Source organism: Caretta caretta, chromosome 1, assembly GCF_965140235.1.
Source record: "Caretta caretta isolate rCarCar2 chromosome 1, rCarCar1.hap1, whole genome shotgun sequence".
NCBI lineage: Eukaryota > Metazoa > Chordata > Testudines > Cheloniidae > Caretta > Caretta caretta.
In genome coordinates, this window is record NC_134206.1 from 154,961,612 (window position 1) to 154,980,588 (window position 18,977).

General features: G+C 42.0%; 2 protein-coding genes across 13 annotated transcripts in view; one reads left to right on the plus strand and one right to left on the minus strand.

The window, feature by feature from the left end:
• CASK (calcium/calmodulin dependent serine protein kinase) overlaps positions 1-18,977 on the minus strand; it is a 438,390-nt gene that overhangs the window by 193,504 nt on the left and 225,909 nt on the right. The gene's annotated exons all lie outside the window — the stretch shown is intronic.
• GPR82 (G protein-coupled receptor 82) lies at positions 9,042-10,350 on the plus strand. Its single transcript, XM_048864805.2, has one exon. The coding sequence runs from the start codon at positions 9,071-9,073 to the stop codon at positions 10,097-10,099; it is 1,029 nt and encodes a 342-aa protein (XP_048720762.1). The 5' UTR covers positions 9,042-9,070; the 3' UTR covers positions 10,100-10,350.

Genomic DNA, 18,977 nt, shown 5'->3' on the forward strand with positions numbered 1-18,977 from the left:
CTTTCTGATTTTGTAATGTAAGTGCAGTTGGGAATTTTTTTTTCCAGAAGAGCCCAGTCTCATCAGCATTAAAAACCTTGTTTCAGAAGATGGCCCTTTTCTCCTATGATTTTCTTTAATTGTTCAGGGTAGGCTTTTGCTGCCTCTTCATTGGCAGATGCAGCTTTGCCAGTAGTCGGCACGTTTTTGAAGTTGAAGCAGTTCCTAAAACTGTTAAGCCAATCTTGGCTGGCTTTGAATTCCTTCTCATCAGAAGGCTGTCCCTCTCCAGCAGGAGGTTTGAACAGCATGTAAAAGCTAAGAGCCTTTTCTGGCAACATATTGCCATCGATAGGCACATGTTTACGGTTCATGTCTTCCAGCCATAAGTTTAATGCCTTTTCAGTCTTCACCGAAGTCTTATCACACACCTGGCTCATCACCTTAGCAGTTATTGGAGCACTTGATGCCACGGCTTGACGAATTTCTCTCTCTCGAATCTTGATGGCACGGATGCTAGATTTGTTGCAGCCATATTTACGCGCCACTTGGAGACCGACATACCGTCTCTCAATAAGTCCAACATGGCCAGTTTTTCCTCCAGCGTTGGAACAGATCATAGAATATCAGGGTTGGAAGGGACCTCAGCAGGTCATCTAGTCCAACCCCCTGCTCAAAGCAGGACCAATCCCCATTTAAATCATCCCAGCCAGGGCTTTGTCAAGCCTGACCTTAAAAATATCTAGGGAAGGAGATTCCACCACCTCCCTAGGTAACGCGTTCCAGTGTTTCACCACCCTCCTAGTGAAAAAGTTTTTCCTAAAATCCAACCTAAACCTCCCCCACTGCAACTTGAGACCATTACTCCTTGTTCTGTCATCTGCTACCACTGAGAACAGACTAGATCCATCTTCTTTGGAACCCCCTTTCAGGTAGCTGAAAGCAGCTATCAAATCCCCCCTCATTCTTCTCTTCTGCACACTAAACAATCTCAGTTCCCTCAGCCTCTCCTCATAAGTCATGTGTTCCAGTCCCCTAATCATTTTTGTTGCCCTCCGCTGGACTCTTTCCAGTTTTTCCACATTCTTCTTGTAGTGTGGGGCCCAAAACTGGACACAGTACTCCAGATGAGGCCTCACCAATCTCGAATAGAGGGGAACGATCACGTCCCTCGATCTGCTGGCAATGCCCCTACGTACACATCCCAAAATGCCATTGGCCTTCTTGGCAACAAGGGCACACTGTTGACTCATATCCAGCTTCTCGTCCACTGTAACCCCTAGGTCCTTTTCTGCAGAACTGCTGCCAAGCCATTCGGTCCCTAGTCTGTAGCGGTGCATGGGATTCTTCCGTCCTAAGTGCAGGACTCTGCATTTGTCCTTGTTGAACCTGCTCAGATTTCTTTTGGCCCAATCCTCCAATTTGTCTAGGTCCCTCTGTATCCTATCCCTACCCTCCAGCGTATCTACCTCTCCTCGCAGTTTAGTGTCATCTGCAAACTTGCTGAGGGTGCAATCCACACCATCCTCCAGATCATTTATGAAGATATTGAACAAAACCGGCCCCAGGACTGACCCCTGGGGCACTCCACTTGATACCGGCTGCCAACTAGACATGGAGCCATTGATTACTACCCATTGAGCCCGACAATCTAGCCAACTTTCTATCCACCTTATAGTCCATTCATCCAGCCCATACTTCTTTAACTTGCTGGCAAGAATACTGTGGGAGACCGTGTCAAAAGCTTTGCTAAAATCAAGGAACAACACGTCCACTGCTTTCCCCTCATCCACAGAGCCAGTTATCTCGTCATAGAAGGCAATTAGATTAGTCAGGCATGACTTGCCCTTGGTGAATCCATGCTGACTGTTCCTGATCACTTTCCTCTCCTCTAAGTGCTTCAGAATTGATTCCTTGAGGGCCTGCTCCATGAGTTTTCCAGGGACTGAAGTGAGGCTGACTGGCCTGTAGTTACCAGGATCCTCCTTCTTCCCTTTTTTAAAGATTGGCACTACATTAGCCTTTTTCCAGTCATCCAGGACTTCCCCGGATCGCCATGAGTTTTCAAAGATAATGGCCAATGGCTCTGCAATCACATCCGCCAACTCCTTTAGCACTCTCGGATGCAGCGCATCCAGCCCCATGGACTTGTGCTCGTCCAGCTTTTCTAAATAGTCCCGAACCACTTCTTTCTCCACAGAGGGCTGGTCACCTCCTCCCCATGCTGTGCTGCCCAGTGCAGTAGTCTGGGAGCTGACCTTGTTCGTGAAGACAAAGGCAAAAAAAGCATTGAGTACATTAGCTTTTTCCACATCCTCTGATACTAGGTTGCCTCCCTCATTCAGTAAGGGGCCCACACTTTCCTTGACTTTCTTCTTGTTGCTAACATACCTGAAGAAACCCTTCACTGTGAAGAAATCACTGTTTCTTCGGCTGAGCACCAGATGAAGTAGTTGGCTTGCATTTAAGGGCCATGTTGTACAAAAAATACATATCTTTAAACACTAGAATCACACTCAGTGCGGCGAGATGCTCCCACTATGAGAGGCATGCGGGAACTGAGACTGACTGAGGGAACAGCAGATTCACTTCTCTCATCTCACGCTCACTTCGGGGCATACGCTCATTGAGTGGAATGGTGGGCGGAATCACCTGCACTATTTACAGGTATCTTGTTATTTTTCTTTTTTTTTGCCGAGCGTGTATAGTTGAATTCGCGTCAGTTAAATGAGCGTATGATGCAACTCACCTGTAGTCTGTCTTGGACTTAACTATGAGCAGTTTTGTATCATCTGAAAAATTTGCCACCTCACGGTTTACCTCTTTTCCAGATTATGAATACATTGAATAGGACTGGTCCCAGTGCAGACCCCTGGGGGACACCACTATCTACCTCTCTCCATTCTGAAAACTGACCATTTATTCCTACCCTTTATTTCCTATTTATTAACCAGTTACCAGTCCACGAAAGGACCTTTCTTCTTATCCCATGACATCTTACTTTGCTTAAGAGCTTTTGATGAGGGACCTTGTCAAAGGTTTCCTGAAAATCTAAGTACGCTACATCCACTGGACCCCCCTCAAAGAATTCTAGTAGATTGGTGAGGCATGATTTCCCTTTACAAAAACCATGCTGACTCCTTCCCAACAAATTATGTTCGTCTATGTGTCTGACGATTCTGTTCTTTACTATAGTTTCAACCAGTTTCCCTGGTACTAAGTCAGGCTTGCTGGCCTCAAATTGCTGGGTTCACCTCTGGAGCCTTTTTAAAAATTGGCATCACATTAGCTATCCTCCAGTCATTTGGTAGAGAAGCTGATTTAAATGATAGGTTACAAACTACAGTTAGTAGTTCTGCAATTTCACATTTGAGTTCCTTCAGAACTCTTGGGTTAATACCATCTGGTCCTGGTGACTTATTACTGTTTAATTCATCAGTTTGTTCCAAAACCTCCTTTAATGACCTCAATCTGAAACGGTTCCTCAGATTTGTCACCTAAAATGACTCAGGTTTGGCAATCTCCCTCACATCCTCAGCCATGAAGACCGATGCAAAGAATTAATTTAGTTTCTCCACAATGGCCTTATCGTCCTTGAGTGCTTCTTTAGCACCTCGATCTTCCAGTGGCCCCACTGGTTGTTTAGCAAGGCTTCCTGCTTCTGATATACTTACAAATTTTTTTGCTATTACTTTTTGAGTCTTTGGCTAGCTTGTTCTTCACATTCGTTTTTGGTCTTCCTACTTATATTTTTACACTTCACTTGCCAGAATTTATACTTCTTTCTATTCTCCTCACTAGGATTTAACTTGCACTTTATAAAGGATGACTTTATACCTCGCATTGCTTCTTTTACTTTGTTGCTTAGCCACGGTGGCACTTTTTGGTTCTCTTACAATGTTTTTTAATTTTGGGTGTACATTTAAGTTGAGCCTCTATTATGGTGTCTTTAAAAAGTTTCCATGCAGCTGGCGGGATTTCGCTTTTGGCACTCAGAGTGGAAGGATCCCCCCAGATCCCAGGACACACAGGATATATCTACACAGCAATTCAACACCTGCTGCTGGCCCAGGTCATCTGACTCGGGCTCGTGAGGCTCAGACTGTGGGGCTGTAAAACTGCAGTGTAGATGTTTGGGCTTGGACTGCAGCCAGAGCTCTGGACTCTGTGAAAAGAGAGTGTTCCAGAGTCTGGTCTGCAGCCCAAGCCTGAATGTCTACACCCCAATTTTAGAACCCCATAGCCCAAGCCCCATGAGCCTCAGTCAGCAGACCTGGACGAGCAATGGGTGTTGAATTACTCTGTAGACATAGCCACAGGGGGCAGGGAGGAGGGCTCAGATCCCTACATAGTGGTAGTATTCCCCAAGAGCCCACCACACCTATGTAAGGGGAGAATTTGGGATTCATAGACCCCCCCATCCCTAAACTCCCAACTTCCTCTGCCACCTCTCCCAGAGTCCAGTCCATCCTATTCTTTCCCCTCCACTCCCTACCCTCTCACTTGAGCTCCCATCTCTCTTCCTTCCCCCACTACCCATTGCCACTTATCTTCCTCCTCAGACATCCATCCCTTAATGCATATCCAAATTCTCAAATCTATTCCCATCTACTCTTGTAGCCCTAGTCACCCATTGCCTCCGAGCACACATTCATATGTGTAATTTGTTTTTCAAAATTAGCTTGAGTACTTTCTGAATTATCTGCGATACCCAGATTACATTTCTCCAAAGAAAAGAACAAAAAACTCTTAACCAAGGCAGATTTCCTCCAAATATTTACAGTTCATTCCCAGATTTCTGTTCAAGGTGGGTTTCAAACTTCAAAATTGCTAGAATCTGAACTTTATGAAATCTGTTTTTTACCCCCAGAGGGTTGTATCTCAGGAACCCCTTGCTCATATGACCCCAAATTCGGATCAGGTTTGTATCCATGTAAGCATCTGGATTTTAGAGGACTTAGAAGAGTCATCCTTTAAGTAGAAAGGGCTCTGTTATACTATTGTATGAAATTAATCAGCAACTGCTTTCCTATATCTAAATCCCCAGCACAGGATAATGCTGAAATGGGGACATTTTTGGAATGATAGAGGGAAGGGGCTCTACACGACCATTAGTAGCAAAAGAGGCTCAGATAGGTATTAAGTGGCTCATTCACCTTGACGAGATGGCCTCAGATGAAAGAACACAACTCATGGAGATGGACACAGCCTGAAACAATGGCTCTGAGACAAGTGAACTGCTCCATTCACGTCAGTGGGTGTTCTGATCCCCCTCCTCAGTGCTAGAGAGCCTGTGGTATGTGGCAGGCATGCTCATTTTCATCTGCTTATCCCAGTCTCTGCAGTATGCTTTTTGGTACATGCTCCCAGAACACCTGTTCTCAGCTCCCCCAACTCAGAGGGGCAGGGCTTCCCCAGATCCTAGCTCACATGAGGGGTAGGGAGAAGGGCTTAGACCTCCCCAGAAGAGCAAGCCCCCCACCTCAAACCTAGTTCACCTTATTGTGGGCAGACTACCATTGAGGGGCAGAGCCCCCCCCCCCGATCCCAACACACATGAAGGTAGGGAGAGGGGTTCAGAACCCCCCCAAGAGAGGCAGCTCCCTAGATATTGGCATATACATACAGGCGAGAATGTTGGGTTGACAGGCCCACCTTCCACTCACCTCATCTCCTCCTTTCAAGTATCCCTGGCCTCCCATTCCACCTAGTCCCACCCCCTTAAACCAGCCCTTCTCTCCTCCCACCCATCCTCATTTATCCCCTCCCCTTGCTGCAACCTCCAAACCTCTCCCCCATACTCCCCTTCTCAGCAAGCATTTGGATGTCTAATCTCCCTCCTTCAAAACATTGATTACATTCCCCCAAAATTAACCTCCATGCCTTGCAGAGGCAGATTTTAGTAACATACTTTCAAACAGTTTCCAGATTTCTGTCCTAGGTAGGACTTGACACTAGCTATGGTGTGTGTGTGTGTGGGGGGGGAAACGGGTCAGGATCAAAAGCTTATTGCTTATCCCCTTGCATTATCCAGCTTCAGTGAACTTTCTGAGGCTACAAATCCTCTTGGCTCCCCTGTCCATGCACATTCAGAGTTATCAGTTTACCCTGTGATTATTAGGCATGAGCCTAAAATGACAACTAAACGCTTTGGCAAATGTACTGAACCACCCAAAGGAGCAGTGCTTGCCATGCACTCTCTGAGCATAACCCTCAAGTGAGGGAGATTCATAGATTCATAGATTCATAGATATTTAGGCCAGAAGGGACCATTATGATCATCTAGTCTGACCTCCTGCACAATGCAGGCCACAGAATTTCACCCACCACTCCTAAAAAAGACCTCACATCTATATCTGTGCTATTGAAGTCCCCAAATTGTAGTTTGAAGACCTCAAGGAGCAGAGAATCCTCCAGCAAGTGACCCGTGCCCCATGCTACAGAGGAAGGCGAAAAACCTCCAGGGCCTTCCAATCTGCCCTGGAGGAAAATTCCTTCCCGACCCCAAATATGGCGATCAGCTAAACCCTGAGCATATGGGCAAGATTCATCAGCCAGATACTACAGAAAATTCCTTCCCGGGTAACTTGGATCTTACCCCATCTAAAAACCCATCACAGGCCATTGGGCCTATTTACCATGAATATTTAATTACCAAAACCATGTTATCCCATCATACCATCTCCTCCATAAACTTATCGAGTTTAATCTTAAAGCAAGATAGATCTTTTGTCCCCACTACTTCCCTCGGAAGGCTATTCCAAAACTTCACTCCTCTGATGGTTAGAAACCTTCGTCTAATTTCTAATCTAAATTTCCTAGTGGCCAGTTTATATCCATTTGTTCTTGTGTCCACATTGGTACTGAGTTTAAATAATTCCTCTCCCTCTCTGGTATTTATCCCTCTGATATATTTATAGAGAGCAATCATATCTCCCCTCAACCTTCTTTTAGTTAGGCTAAACAAGCCAAGCTCCCTGAGTCTCCTTTCATAAGACAAGTTTTCCATTCCTCGGATCATCCTAGTAGCCCTTCTCTGTACCTGTTCCAGTTTGAATTCATCCTTCTTAAACATGGGAGACCAGAGATCTTTGTGTCAGGATCAAAACCCTAGTTTGATGATCCTCAAGTCTGGGGGAAAAAATATATGGATAGAATACGTCAGCCTTAAGAAAAGTTGCAATATGAATCAAGCATGACCGTTTCTCAACTGCTCACCCCAGTCTTGTTCTTGGTGCATGCTCCCAACATGCCTGTTCTCAGCTCCCTACTGGACGGTAAGAGAGAAGGACTATCTCAGGAATCCTTTGGTCAAATGATCCCAGATATGCATTACTAACTCTACTCCTTTCCCCCAGAGGCTCACCTAATTTCAAGGCAATCCAAGTAACTATGGGTATTTTAAAGCACTTAGAAGTGTCAAGCTTTAAACAGAAAGCTGGTCTTAACCTCAACTATAGCAGACCTGTACAATAAATTCTGAGAACTGATGAGTAAGAAATACACACAGATCCTTTTTTCTGATTTTAAGAAACATCCCCTTCCCTCCACAAAAGTAAGCATAAGCAGAAAGCAGTTTTCAGACAGTGGGTTAGACTGAAAAGGAAATGCTTCAAACAGAAACATCTGGTCTTTGAGGTGGAAGGTGCTTACAGTTTTCATAGGTAAGTTTAATTGTTAATTCCTTATTTTTTTCATCTGTACATACAAAAAAAATCAGAATTAGACTGTGGGTTAATGACTTCAATAGTTACTCTGGATTTACTTTACTTGAACAGCAGAATTTAGCTCAGTTTCTTTAAAAATCCAGATATTATTAACAAGATGCTAAATGGGAACAGTTACATAAGAGTTAGTTTCATTTGAGAGTTACCGGGGCTGTAAGGGGTTTTGCACGGCATCATTTTTAAACAAGCCTTTTGAAACTTTTTGTTTTTCTGACATTGTATATCTAGCTTTCTGTATCTTCCTTTTGTAGCTTTGCATGTTTATACAAAATCTTCTCCACACTGTGGCTAATAACTCTTTTTTATAACAGTTTTAAAATACAAATATTTTATTTTATAACTTTGGAATGTGTATAAAGTTTTTCCATGAATTTATAAGTTAAATAAAATCTCATTAGGGTTCTAGTTCATTAACAAGTAAGATATGCATGAAGGAGAATATCGCTATCTCCAACTCTTTCAGCTACACTTCACACTAGCAAGCTGAAACAGTTTAAATGGCAGAAAGCCATGCTGTCACTGTTGAGTACTTTAACACTGCTCATAAGCATTAGATTCCTTATTTACAGCTGGTAAACACAAAATAAAAACTAAATTAAACTGGCCAAAATTTAAACTTGTGGAATGATTGCTGAAAAATCTGATCAAGTTTGAAATTATTTTATAATCAGACCAGACCGAACATGATAGCTATAGCTGCCATGACCAGGGCTCAGAACAGAGGGGTGAAGAATACTGGAAGTTTTTTCTTTCACCGCAAACTAAATCTATGTGGCCAGCATTTTAGTGTCATAGTACATCTCCAGTACTTATTTGCGTGGAGACAAGGGAGTGCTACTCTGCATTTCCGCAATCAAAATACTACTTTACATGTATTTAGCATCTTTCATTTGACAATATTAAAATGCTCTAGAAGTACACTATTGTCATGTTATAATCAGGACATTGAGGTATGGAGAGATTGAAGTACTAGTCCACAATCATGAATTACTGTCAGAATTTGGATGAAAATCCAGGTTTTCTGAGTCTCTACGTGCTATGTTATTGGACTCAGGATTTATGATCTAAGACCTTGGATAGTTAATGTTATACTACTTTTGTAGTATCCCTGGATCCGTATAAAAATGTAATGTCAACTCAAAAAGAAACTGCAATTCCACTATCTTGCTGTGTCAAGATGATAACTTCCAGGAGGCTAACTGCTGGGTATAAATATTCAAGAGCCTGAGGGAAGGAAAAGAAATTGTTAGCAAAATTATGAGATTAGTAAATATGACAGCCATTAAATACAGATTACAGAAAAAAATAACTCCTGCAATTGTTTTTCAGCTCAGGGAGCACTGTTTCAAGAAAAACTGGGATTAATGAAAAATTCAACATGTCTTCTTCAACCATCATTGGCTTCTACAGTAGCTCTGCCAATCATCTATTCTTTCCTATTTACTACAGGTGGTTTTGGAAATATTCTCTCTGGGTGGATATTTTCAAAGCACATATCTACAAAACGAACACAGAACATCTACCTGACAAATCTTGTTATTGCAAATTTATTTGTATCTATTATGATGCCTTTTCTCGCTGCCTACTTTGCAGATGGCTATCAGTGGGAATATGATTCTGTGCTATGTAAAATAGTAAACTACTTTGGAACTCTGGTTATGCAATCTAGTATGTATGTCAGCATTACAATTTTATGTTGGACTGCTGTAAGTCAGTATGCAACACTGATGAAAAATAATGAACACACACAATATTCTCCATCAGTTAATGAAAACTTCTTCTATAAATGTCTACTTGAAAAGTTTCGGCAGCCAAAATTTGCTAAATACTTGTGCATCAGTATATGGATCATTGTACTGAGCATAACTGTACCAGTTATAGTGTATGACTTTCATGTACAGCCTGATCATGAACAAGTTGACAGATGTTACCACTGGAAGGCGGAATATGGCGAACGCACTTCAAAGACCACAGTTCTTATTGCTACTGCATGGTTTTTTTTATTTTTTATAACAGTATTATTCTTATACTATTCCCTTGTCAATCACCTGAGTAAAATACAGAAAAATACTTGCATTGGAAAGAAACATCTAATTTACAATACAGTCAAAAGAAACATTTTTGTCATCCTGCTTATATTCACTGTCTGCTTTCTTCCATATCATATTTTTAGGCCAGTTTTTTATGCACTGCTTCTTAGTGAAGACTGCCAGATGATGAACTATTTAGTGGAAGCAAAAAACTTTCTTACTTGTCTTGCAGCTGCCAAAAGTAGTTTAGACCCTGTTATAAATCTTTTATTAGATAAAACATTTAAGAAGAGACTGTACAATTGCTTTAGAAAATCTGATCACAAGCATACACCTAATATTGAAGAGACTACACAAATGTGAAGAAGGAATAAGTAAAAATCTTAACTGGACATACTTTAGGACAAAAACCTTTTTGCCAGACATAGCTACCTACAACAGAAGAATTCTTTCTATCTACAATGAAAATGAAATTTACAGATAAAAGATGAACTTATAGAATAAAAAAAAAATGCTTATGAACATTAGACCTGTTTATTCATGTTTGTAACTTTGCTGTTGCTTGATGAACCTTTATACCTCTTACAATGAACTGTGCACTATCATTTTGCTTACACAGAATGAAAAAGGGATTACATTTTATGTTTGAACTATACACATTGATTAATTCCAATTTGGAGAAACCAGAGATAAGGTATGTGAAGAGAGCAGACAATAGATCAAAAGGTAATAACTTGGTTCTACTGTATTGTCACATAAATATGCCAAGGTTTCAGACACTGGTCTCCCTTAGTTAAATTACAAGGACAAAAATTACACAAAAACCCCCCAAACTAGACACCCACCTACTGTTACACAAATAATTAATAATGACTGTTATTAGTCTCACTTCAAAAGCTGGTCTTACCACACAGATTAATCTAAAATATTTAATTTATACAAGAACGATCATAACCAAAGAGATGATTTATATAAATATATAACAAGACTGCATAAATATATGTACAATATTCGGACATACCCTAATGTATACAAAAACTAAGCTTAAGCAAAACAGAGAACAGTAAAGTGCACACACAGTGTACCTGAACTCAAATACTATCGGCACAGATAATCCTCCACTAATCAATCTGCCACTACAGGTCTCCTTCTGTCCAGTCTTAAATTAGGCAAATGGTGTGGTTTAATTAGGATGACACTGACTCTTCATCAAGGCTCATCATTTAAGGATGGACAAAATAAAGGCATTTAACAATGTGACTGAACAATACAATTAATGGATAATCAACTGGTAATCACAGAGTACACTTCTAGCTGGAACACAGCTTGCCTGTGAGGTTTCTCACTGCAGAAGTTTGAGGATCATGGAGAAAAACTAATGATATTAAGTAGCAATTTTAAAGAAATGTTAAACAGAGGATCTTTAGATTTGTTGTTGAAATTAAAAGTTTTTTTCCCCCTGCACTTCTTCCACCATACTAATTCACTGTAGGCAACAGAAACCCACTGTAAAATACAAAAACATAGCATCTAACATGTTCAGCATTAACTGAATGTATATTCATTGTTACTGTGTAAAATGAAGAGTAGCCACTTTTAACTGCAAATACTCTTTCAAAAAGAATATCCATGTAATGGAGACTCTAGAAATGCAACATTTGCTGTTAGTTCAGATAACTTGCAGAAAAAAAGTCCAGGTTTGAAATCCTGGTTAAACTGAAATCTATGTCAAAATTCCCATTGGCTTCCACGGGGTCAGGATTTCATTCAAGGGGCACCAGCACACAATTTAAGTGAAAAAGTTATGCAAATTTAAAATAATTAAATCAACAATGCCCAAAATGACACACAGAATGAAAACTGTTTCATGACTTTGACATGTTCTTAAACGTGGTTATTTTACAAAAAGGGACTATTGTTAGGTTTGCCCAAGATAGTGGGTTTGCACATATTTACCAGAGAAAAGAATTTCTTCAGAGAACCTTTATAATCATCATCACCACTCCCATAACTGCACTGGTGACTGGGGCACCATCACTGATAAGCAATCAATCGTCTCCAATCCTGATGATTGTGTGTCAGTGCTGGAGTCTCCGCAAAGTCCATTCCTGTCCACTCTTAGGTTGTCAATCCATCTTTTCTTCTGTGTACCTCTTCCTCTCTTCCCCTGTACTGTCTCTTGAAGGATGATCTTGGATAGGCCAGATGATCTTGTTACATGGCCGTACCACTTCAGCTTGTGATTTTTCAGGAGGTCTTCATATGACCCAGTGCATTGGGTGACAAAGTTGCGGACCTCTTCATTAGTGACGTGATCGAAGTAGAAGATACCCAGAATTTTATAAAAGTACCTCATCTCTACTACCTGTATTTTCCGTTCAAGTTGTGCTGTAAGGGAACTTTTCCGTAAGTTCTGCCATAATTCTGACAAGAACTGTGCAAACAACAGCAACAGCAGCAAAGCTAAAGCCAATGTGGACGAATAAGAATAGCTCTCTGGAAATCAAACTGAAACTGCTGCATGCACTGGTCATCTCCATTTTTCTGTGTGCGCGCGCGAGACATGGACCCTGACAGCAGAACCTTTATAATAGTGGCGTACAAACCAGAAAAATATCAAGCTAGATTTCAAGTCCCAAGATCCCAGACTCAGATTGCAGGCCTGGCAGTACAAAAAATCCACAACATATTCATTACGCTTTAAATATGTGGTTTAAAAAAATTACATACACATGCCCTTCCTCTTTTCCCTCCAACATCTGCTGTCCCTTTCCCTTTGAGTTCCTGCTCACCCTCAACCACCTAGTATTGCTTCCCTTGAAAACAGTCTTTATAGCTAATATGACTACAAAATGCAGTTAAGCTCTTAAAATAGAACATGTAAAAATATATTGTGAGATTTCATGTTTGCTGTAACGGCTTCCGGATCTAGCTTGTGTACACACACACACACACGCAGGGGTGGGCGGGGGGCAGGAGAAGGAGCAGTGTTTTAATACACCAAAAATTAAAGAAAACATTTGTGCACTTTTTAGAACAAGGGGAATATAGTGAAAACAGTACACAGAATGTATATATTGTTTTGTAAATAAGAAATTGCACTACTTGATCTGTTTGGATATTAATTCTAATCTTGATTACTGCTTGCATTTTTAACCGTAAACAATTAAAAGCTTTTGTATTAAGACAAGCAATTAACATTCTCTATTTCTTAAAGAGGTTAAAAATCAGATAGTTTAAGAACAAATTTGCTTAGATATTACAATCAGTATCTTAGATTTTAAAAATACTTTGTTTTAATAATTTAAATATTAAATTACACAATACTTTTTATTATTTATACTGTATGTTCACTTTTGCATTTCTCTCATTCTGGAAAATGAAAATATATTTTCTTATATGTAGTGTTGGTTCCAGGGTATTAGAGAGACAAGGTGGGTGAATTTGTATCTTTTATTGGACCAACTTCACTGGTGAGACACAAACTTTGAAGCTTACTCAGAGCTCTTCTTCTGATCCTTTGCGGATGAGTACTGAGAGGCCCAGGATACACACCGTAACACACTTAAAACTGTCTTCATCACACAAGGACCCTCCACAGAGAAGCACATAGCATCAAGGAACAAGCCACCCAAATATCCTGAGAGAACCCGGTTCAATATAGAAAAGAAAACGTCCAACCACACACCCCTAGTTGCTACCTACAACCCCATCCTGGAACACATGTGGGGGTATCATTAAACAATTACAAACCATACTCAATGGGGACCACATCCTGAAAGAAGTCTTTCCTGACCCCTCTTTTCTGGCTTTCAAACACCCTCAGCCTCAACAAACATCACCAGAAGCAAGCTCCACACACACCAAGTCAAAGCTGCACCAGACACAGATGCAAAACCTGCAGACATATCTCCACTGCTACAATGACCAATGCCTCCCCCCCCCCACAACACACCTTTCAAGATCCATGGGTCTTACACTTGCCTATCAATGTGGTGTATCTCATTCACTGCACTAAATGCACCATCAACATGGGTGAAACCAGATAATCACTATGCTCGTGAGTGAACTCACACAGAAAAATGATACAAGACAAAAACACCATACCACTCGTGACTGAACACTTTTCACAAAACAATCACTCCATATCTAGAGAGACAAGGTGGGTGAGTTAGTGTCTTTTATTGGATTTTTCTGGATTTAGACTGAGCTCGTCTTCTAAAAGATATTACTTCACCCACCTTGTCTCTCTAAAATCCTAAGACCAACACTGCATACCACTCCATATCTGACCCATCAGTCTTCACTCTCAAAGGAAACCTGCACAACACCTTCAAAAGACACTAAAAATCATGGTCTTAAGAAAGATACACATTTATGGTTTATTACAATGATCTGTAACCCACTAGCCTCCCTTTTTTTCTCCTATGACTGGAGAGGTGTTAACGGGCCACTTCACTTTGAATGGTCTCTTAGAATATAAATTAGCCACTTATTCTAAACCATCTGTTCCACCCTATATTTAGTTGTGATAATTGGAGTACCTGAAGAAGAAATCTGTGTAGCTTAAAAGTTTGTCTCTTCCACCAACATAAACTGGTCCAATAAAAAAAATATTACCTCACCAACCATGTTTCTGCAACATAATGGAATTTATTTATATCTATATATATATATATTTAAACGCAGTAGATCCCTCCTGTAGAAAACATTATTAGAATAGTGTATCTGCTGGAAATGGACTTCTTTTGTTACAGGGTCAGGTACTGAAGGTTACTGGTTGGTGTGGTAGATCATACAACTCAAGACTTCTCCATTTGTTTATGACACCAGTCTCAACTGTGTGTGAGGAGAGGGACCAAAGGATGGAAGAAGGAATTGGGAAGGGGAAGTGGCAGGTCATGTGATTTCACAGTAGGGGGTCTATGTACTTCAAAGAACTCATCCTTTGAGAGAGGAAATGGTGTCTGAATTTCAAATGACAGAAGTCAAACAAAATTACAGATACACAAAGCTGGCTCATGCATGCACCTTACTAGCCACAACATATTCGTGTCATAACATCACACAGAATGAGCCTGCTCTGAGGAGGAATCAGGGTTGTGCAACTTAGGACTCTGGTGACATTCACTGCAGAAGTTAGAAGGTGTGCAGTAAATGAGGCAAGGGATTGCAGGATGAGAAAAGATGGTCTCATAGTTAAGGCAGTTGAAAGTTTCTCTGGAGAAATAGATTCTATCCCTGCCTCTGCCACAATGCCTGTGTGATCCTGGGCAAGTCACTTAAACTTTTCAGAGGTAGTCTGTCTTCCTCATTTTATGGGTGCCCAACTTGAGACCATGGGGCTGGACGCTCACTGCGGCAATTGAAATCACTGGGAGGCTGTACTTTGAACATATAGAGTGCTATAAAATGGTAAGTACTCACAAAATGTTAGGTCCTAACTATCTAAAATCAGGTACCCAAAGTTAGCGGACACTTTTGACAATTTTGGCCTTAATCTCTATGCCTCTGCTGCCCATCTGCAAAATCCCCTCACAGGGGTTTTGTGAAAATAAATTAGTCAGTCTTTATGAAGATATTACAGAAAAGCACACGAGGAAATTATTAATTCTGTCTTCAGAGCAGGGTTTAAATAATGTGCAGCAAATAAGGTCTACGACACTGAACTATGGGAACAATACAAAATACTGAGTGGCTGTTTATTCAGTGAGCTTCATCCAACTTGTGCACTGAATGAGGTAGGGGGCCTATGGAAAAAAATAGTACATAATCATGTAATTAAATACTGCATCACCAAGCAAATGCACAAGGGGGCCAAACTGCAGTTGCATGAGGAATTTTAATTCTGGCATTTTCTACCTTTTGAGTGCTAGTCTCTGCAACTTTAACATTCTTTTAACACCGTTTCTGTGTAATTTAATATATATCTCTATCTATACACACACACACACACTTAGTGGACAGACTACATTCTTGATCTGGAAATCTAATATCTTTGGGGGGAAAAAAGTCTCACATAGTAGCTGGTACCAGAACCACTCGTCCCCAGATAAACCCAAAAGGTTCCTTTGAAGTCAGAATATTGGAAGGAGTCCGACTTGAGAGCCTTGGGATAGGATTATCAGGAATTTAGAAGGAAAGGTCTTATTAAAGAGCAAAAATGAATAACAACTCTGAGCAGGTCACAAGTTCACTTGTGCTGAAAAGGATAAGGCTTCTCCAGACCTTCTGCACAGATACAAATAAACTAGCATTACTGATACAGGCAGGTCATTCAGTTATAAACTAAATTAATGTAAAAGATACTTTAATTTTCCTCTCTTCTTACCAAGAGTAAGAACACAAGAGGAAACAAATTATCACGCTACATGTTATAAATAAAAATGAATAGGCAAAATAAAAGTGAAGATGCAGGAGGAGTGTAATGGATTATTCATGGTGAAATATGGCTGGAATATCAGATAGCTTGGACTAACATTTTAGCAGAATCACCATCACTTGTCAAAGTACTGATGCCCTGTTATTTCAAAATACATGTACATGCAGAAGTCTAACTGTTTTCTTACAAACTTCACACTATTTTCCCTGAACACGACAAATATTCTGTAAAGTAGTAGTAAATCACATATTCTCTTTGATTTTTACGTTCATCTTTTTAGTTCAGGGCTGTAATTTTAAATTAAAATTTTGACAAACGATTAGAACATATTAAAAACAATTATTTGCTGGATTAAATACTTTCCCCTAGTAATTTACTTTATAATGCTCACTGTAGAGACTAAGGGTATGTCTACACTATGAAATCAGGTCGAATTTATAGAAGTCGTTTTTTTAGAAATTGGTTTTATATATTCGAGTGTGTGTATCCCCACAGAAAATGCTCTAAGTGCATTAACTCGGTGGAGTGCTTCCACAGTACCGAGGCTAGAGTCGACTTCCGGAGTGTTGCACTGTGGGTAGCTATCCCACAGTTCCCGCAGTTTCCGCTGCCCATTGGAATTCTGGGTTGAGATCCCAATGCCTGATGGGGCTAAAACATTGTTGCGGGTGGTTCTGGGTACATATCGTCAGTCCCCCCTTCCCTCTCTCCCTCCGTGAAAGCAAAGGCAGACAATCGTTTCGCGCCTTTTTTCCTGAGTTACCTGTGCAGACGCCAAACCACGGCAAGCATGGAGCCCGCTCAGGTAACCGTCACCATATGTCTCCTGGGTGCTGGCAGACGCGGTACGGCATTGCTACACAGTAGCAGCAACCCATTGCCTTCTGGCAGCAGACGGTGCAATACGACTGGTAGCCGTCATCGTCGTGTCCGAGGTGCTCCTGGCCACTTCGGCTGGGAGCGCCTGGGCAGACATGGGCGCAGGGACTAAATTTGGAGTGACTTGACCAGGTCATTCTCTTTAGTCCTGCAGTCAGTCCTATTGAACCGTTTTATGGTGAGCAGGCAGGCGACACAGATTGCTAGCACTCGTACTGTACCATCTTCTGCCGGGCAGGCAAGAGATGAGGATGGCTAGCAGTCGTATTGTACCAGCTTCTGCCGAGCAGCCATGAGATGTGGATGGCATGCAGTCCTTCTGCACCGTCTGCTGCCAGCCAAAGATGTAAAAGATAGATGGAGTGGATCAAAACAAGAAACAGACCAGATTTGTTTTGTACTCATTTGCATCCCCCCCCGCCCTGTCTAGGGGACTCATTCCTCTAGGTCACACTGCAGTCACTCACAGAGAAGGTGCAGCGAGGTAAATCTAGCCATGTATCAATCAGAGGCCAGACTAACCTCCTTGTTCCAATAAGAACAATAACTTAGGTGAACCATTTCTTATTGGAACCCTCCGTGAAGTCCTTCCTGAAATACTCCTTGATGTAAAGCCACCCCCTTTCTTGATTTTAGCTCCCTGAAGCCAACCTTGTAAGCCATGTCGTCAGTCGCCCCTCCCTCCGTCAGAGCAACGGCAGACAATCGTTCCGTGCCTTTTTTCTGTGCGGACGCCATACCAAGGCAAGCATGGAGGCTGCTCAGCTCACTTTGGCAATTAGGAGCACATTAAACACCACACGCATTATCCAGCAGTATATGCAGCACCAGAACCTGGCAAAGCGATACCGGGCGAGGAGGCGACGTCAGCGCGGTCATGTGAGTGATCAGGACATGGACACAGATTTCTCTGAAAGCATGGGCCCTGCCAATGCATGCATCATGGTGCTAATGGGGCAGGTTCATGCTGTGGAACGCCGATTCTGGGCTCGGGAAACAAGCACAGACTGGTGGGACCGCATAGTGTTGCAGGTCTGGGACGATTCCCAGCGGCTGCGAAACTTTCGCATGCGTAAGGGCACTTTCATGGAACTTTGTGACTTGCTTTCCCCTGCCCTGAAGCGCATGAATACCAAGATGAGAGTAGCCCTCCCAGTTGAGAAGCCAGGGGCGATAGCCCTGTGGAAGCTTGCAACGCCAGACAGCTACCGGTCAGTTGGGAATCAATTTGGAATGGGCAAATCTACTGTGGGGGCTGCTGTGATGCAAGTAGCCCACGCAATCAAAGATCTGCTGATATCAAGGTAGTGACCCTGGGAAATGTGCAGGTCATAGTGGATGGCTTTGCTGCAATGGGATTCCCTAACTGTGGTGGGGCCATAGACGGAACCCATATCCCTATCTTGGCACCGGAGCACCAAGCAGCCGAGTACATAAACCGCAAGGGCTACTTTTCGATAGTGCTGCAAGCTCTGGTGGATCACAAGGGACGTTTCACCAACATCAACATGGGATGGCCGGGAAAGGTACATGACGCTCGCATCTTCAGGAACTCTGTTCTGTTTCAAAAGCTGCAGGAAGGGACTTTATTCCCAGACCAGAAAATAACTGTTGGGGATGTTGAAATGCCTATAGTTATCCTTGGGGACCCAGCCTACCCCTTAATGCCAGGACTCATGAAGCCGTACACAGGCACCCTGGACAGTAGTCAGGAGCTGTTCAACTACAGGCTGAGCAAGTGCAGAATGGTGGTAGAATGTGCATTTGGACGTTTAAAGGCGCGCTGGCGCAGTTTACTGACTCGCTTAGACCTCAGTGAAACCAATATTCCCACTGTTATTACTGCTTGCTGTATGCTCCACAATATCTGTGAGAGTAAGGGGGAGACGTTTATGGCGGGGTGGGAGGTTGAGGCAAATCGCCTGGCTGCTGATTACGCGCAGCCAGACACCAGGGCGGTTAGAAGAGCACAGGAGGGCG

Excerpts from the sequence above, each read along its gene's own strand:
- GPR82 (XM_048864805.2), top strand. The coding sequence starts at position 9,071 with ATGAAAAATTCAACATGTCTTCTTCAACCATCATTGGCTTCTACAGTA.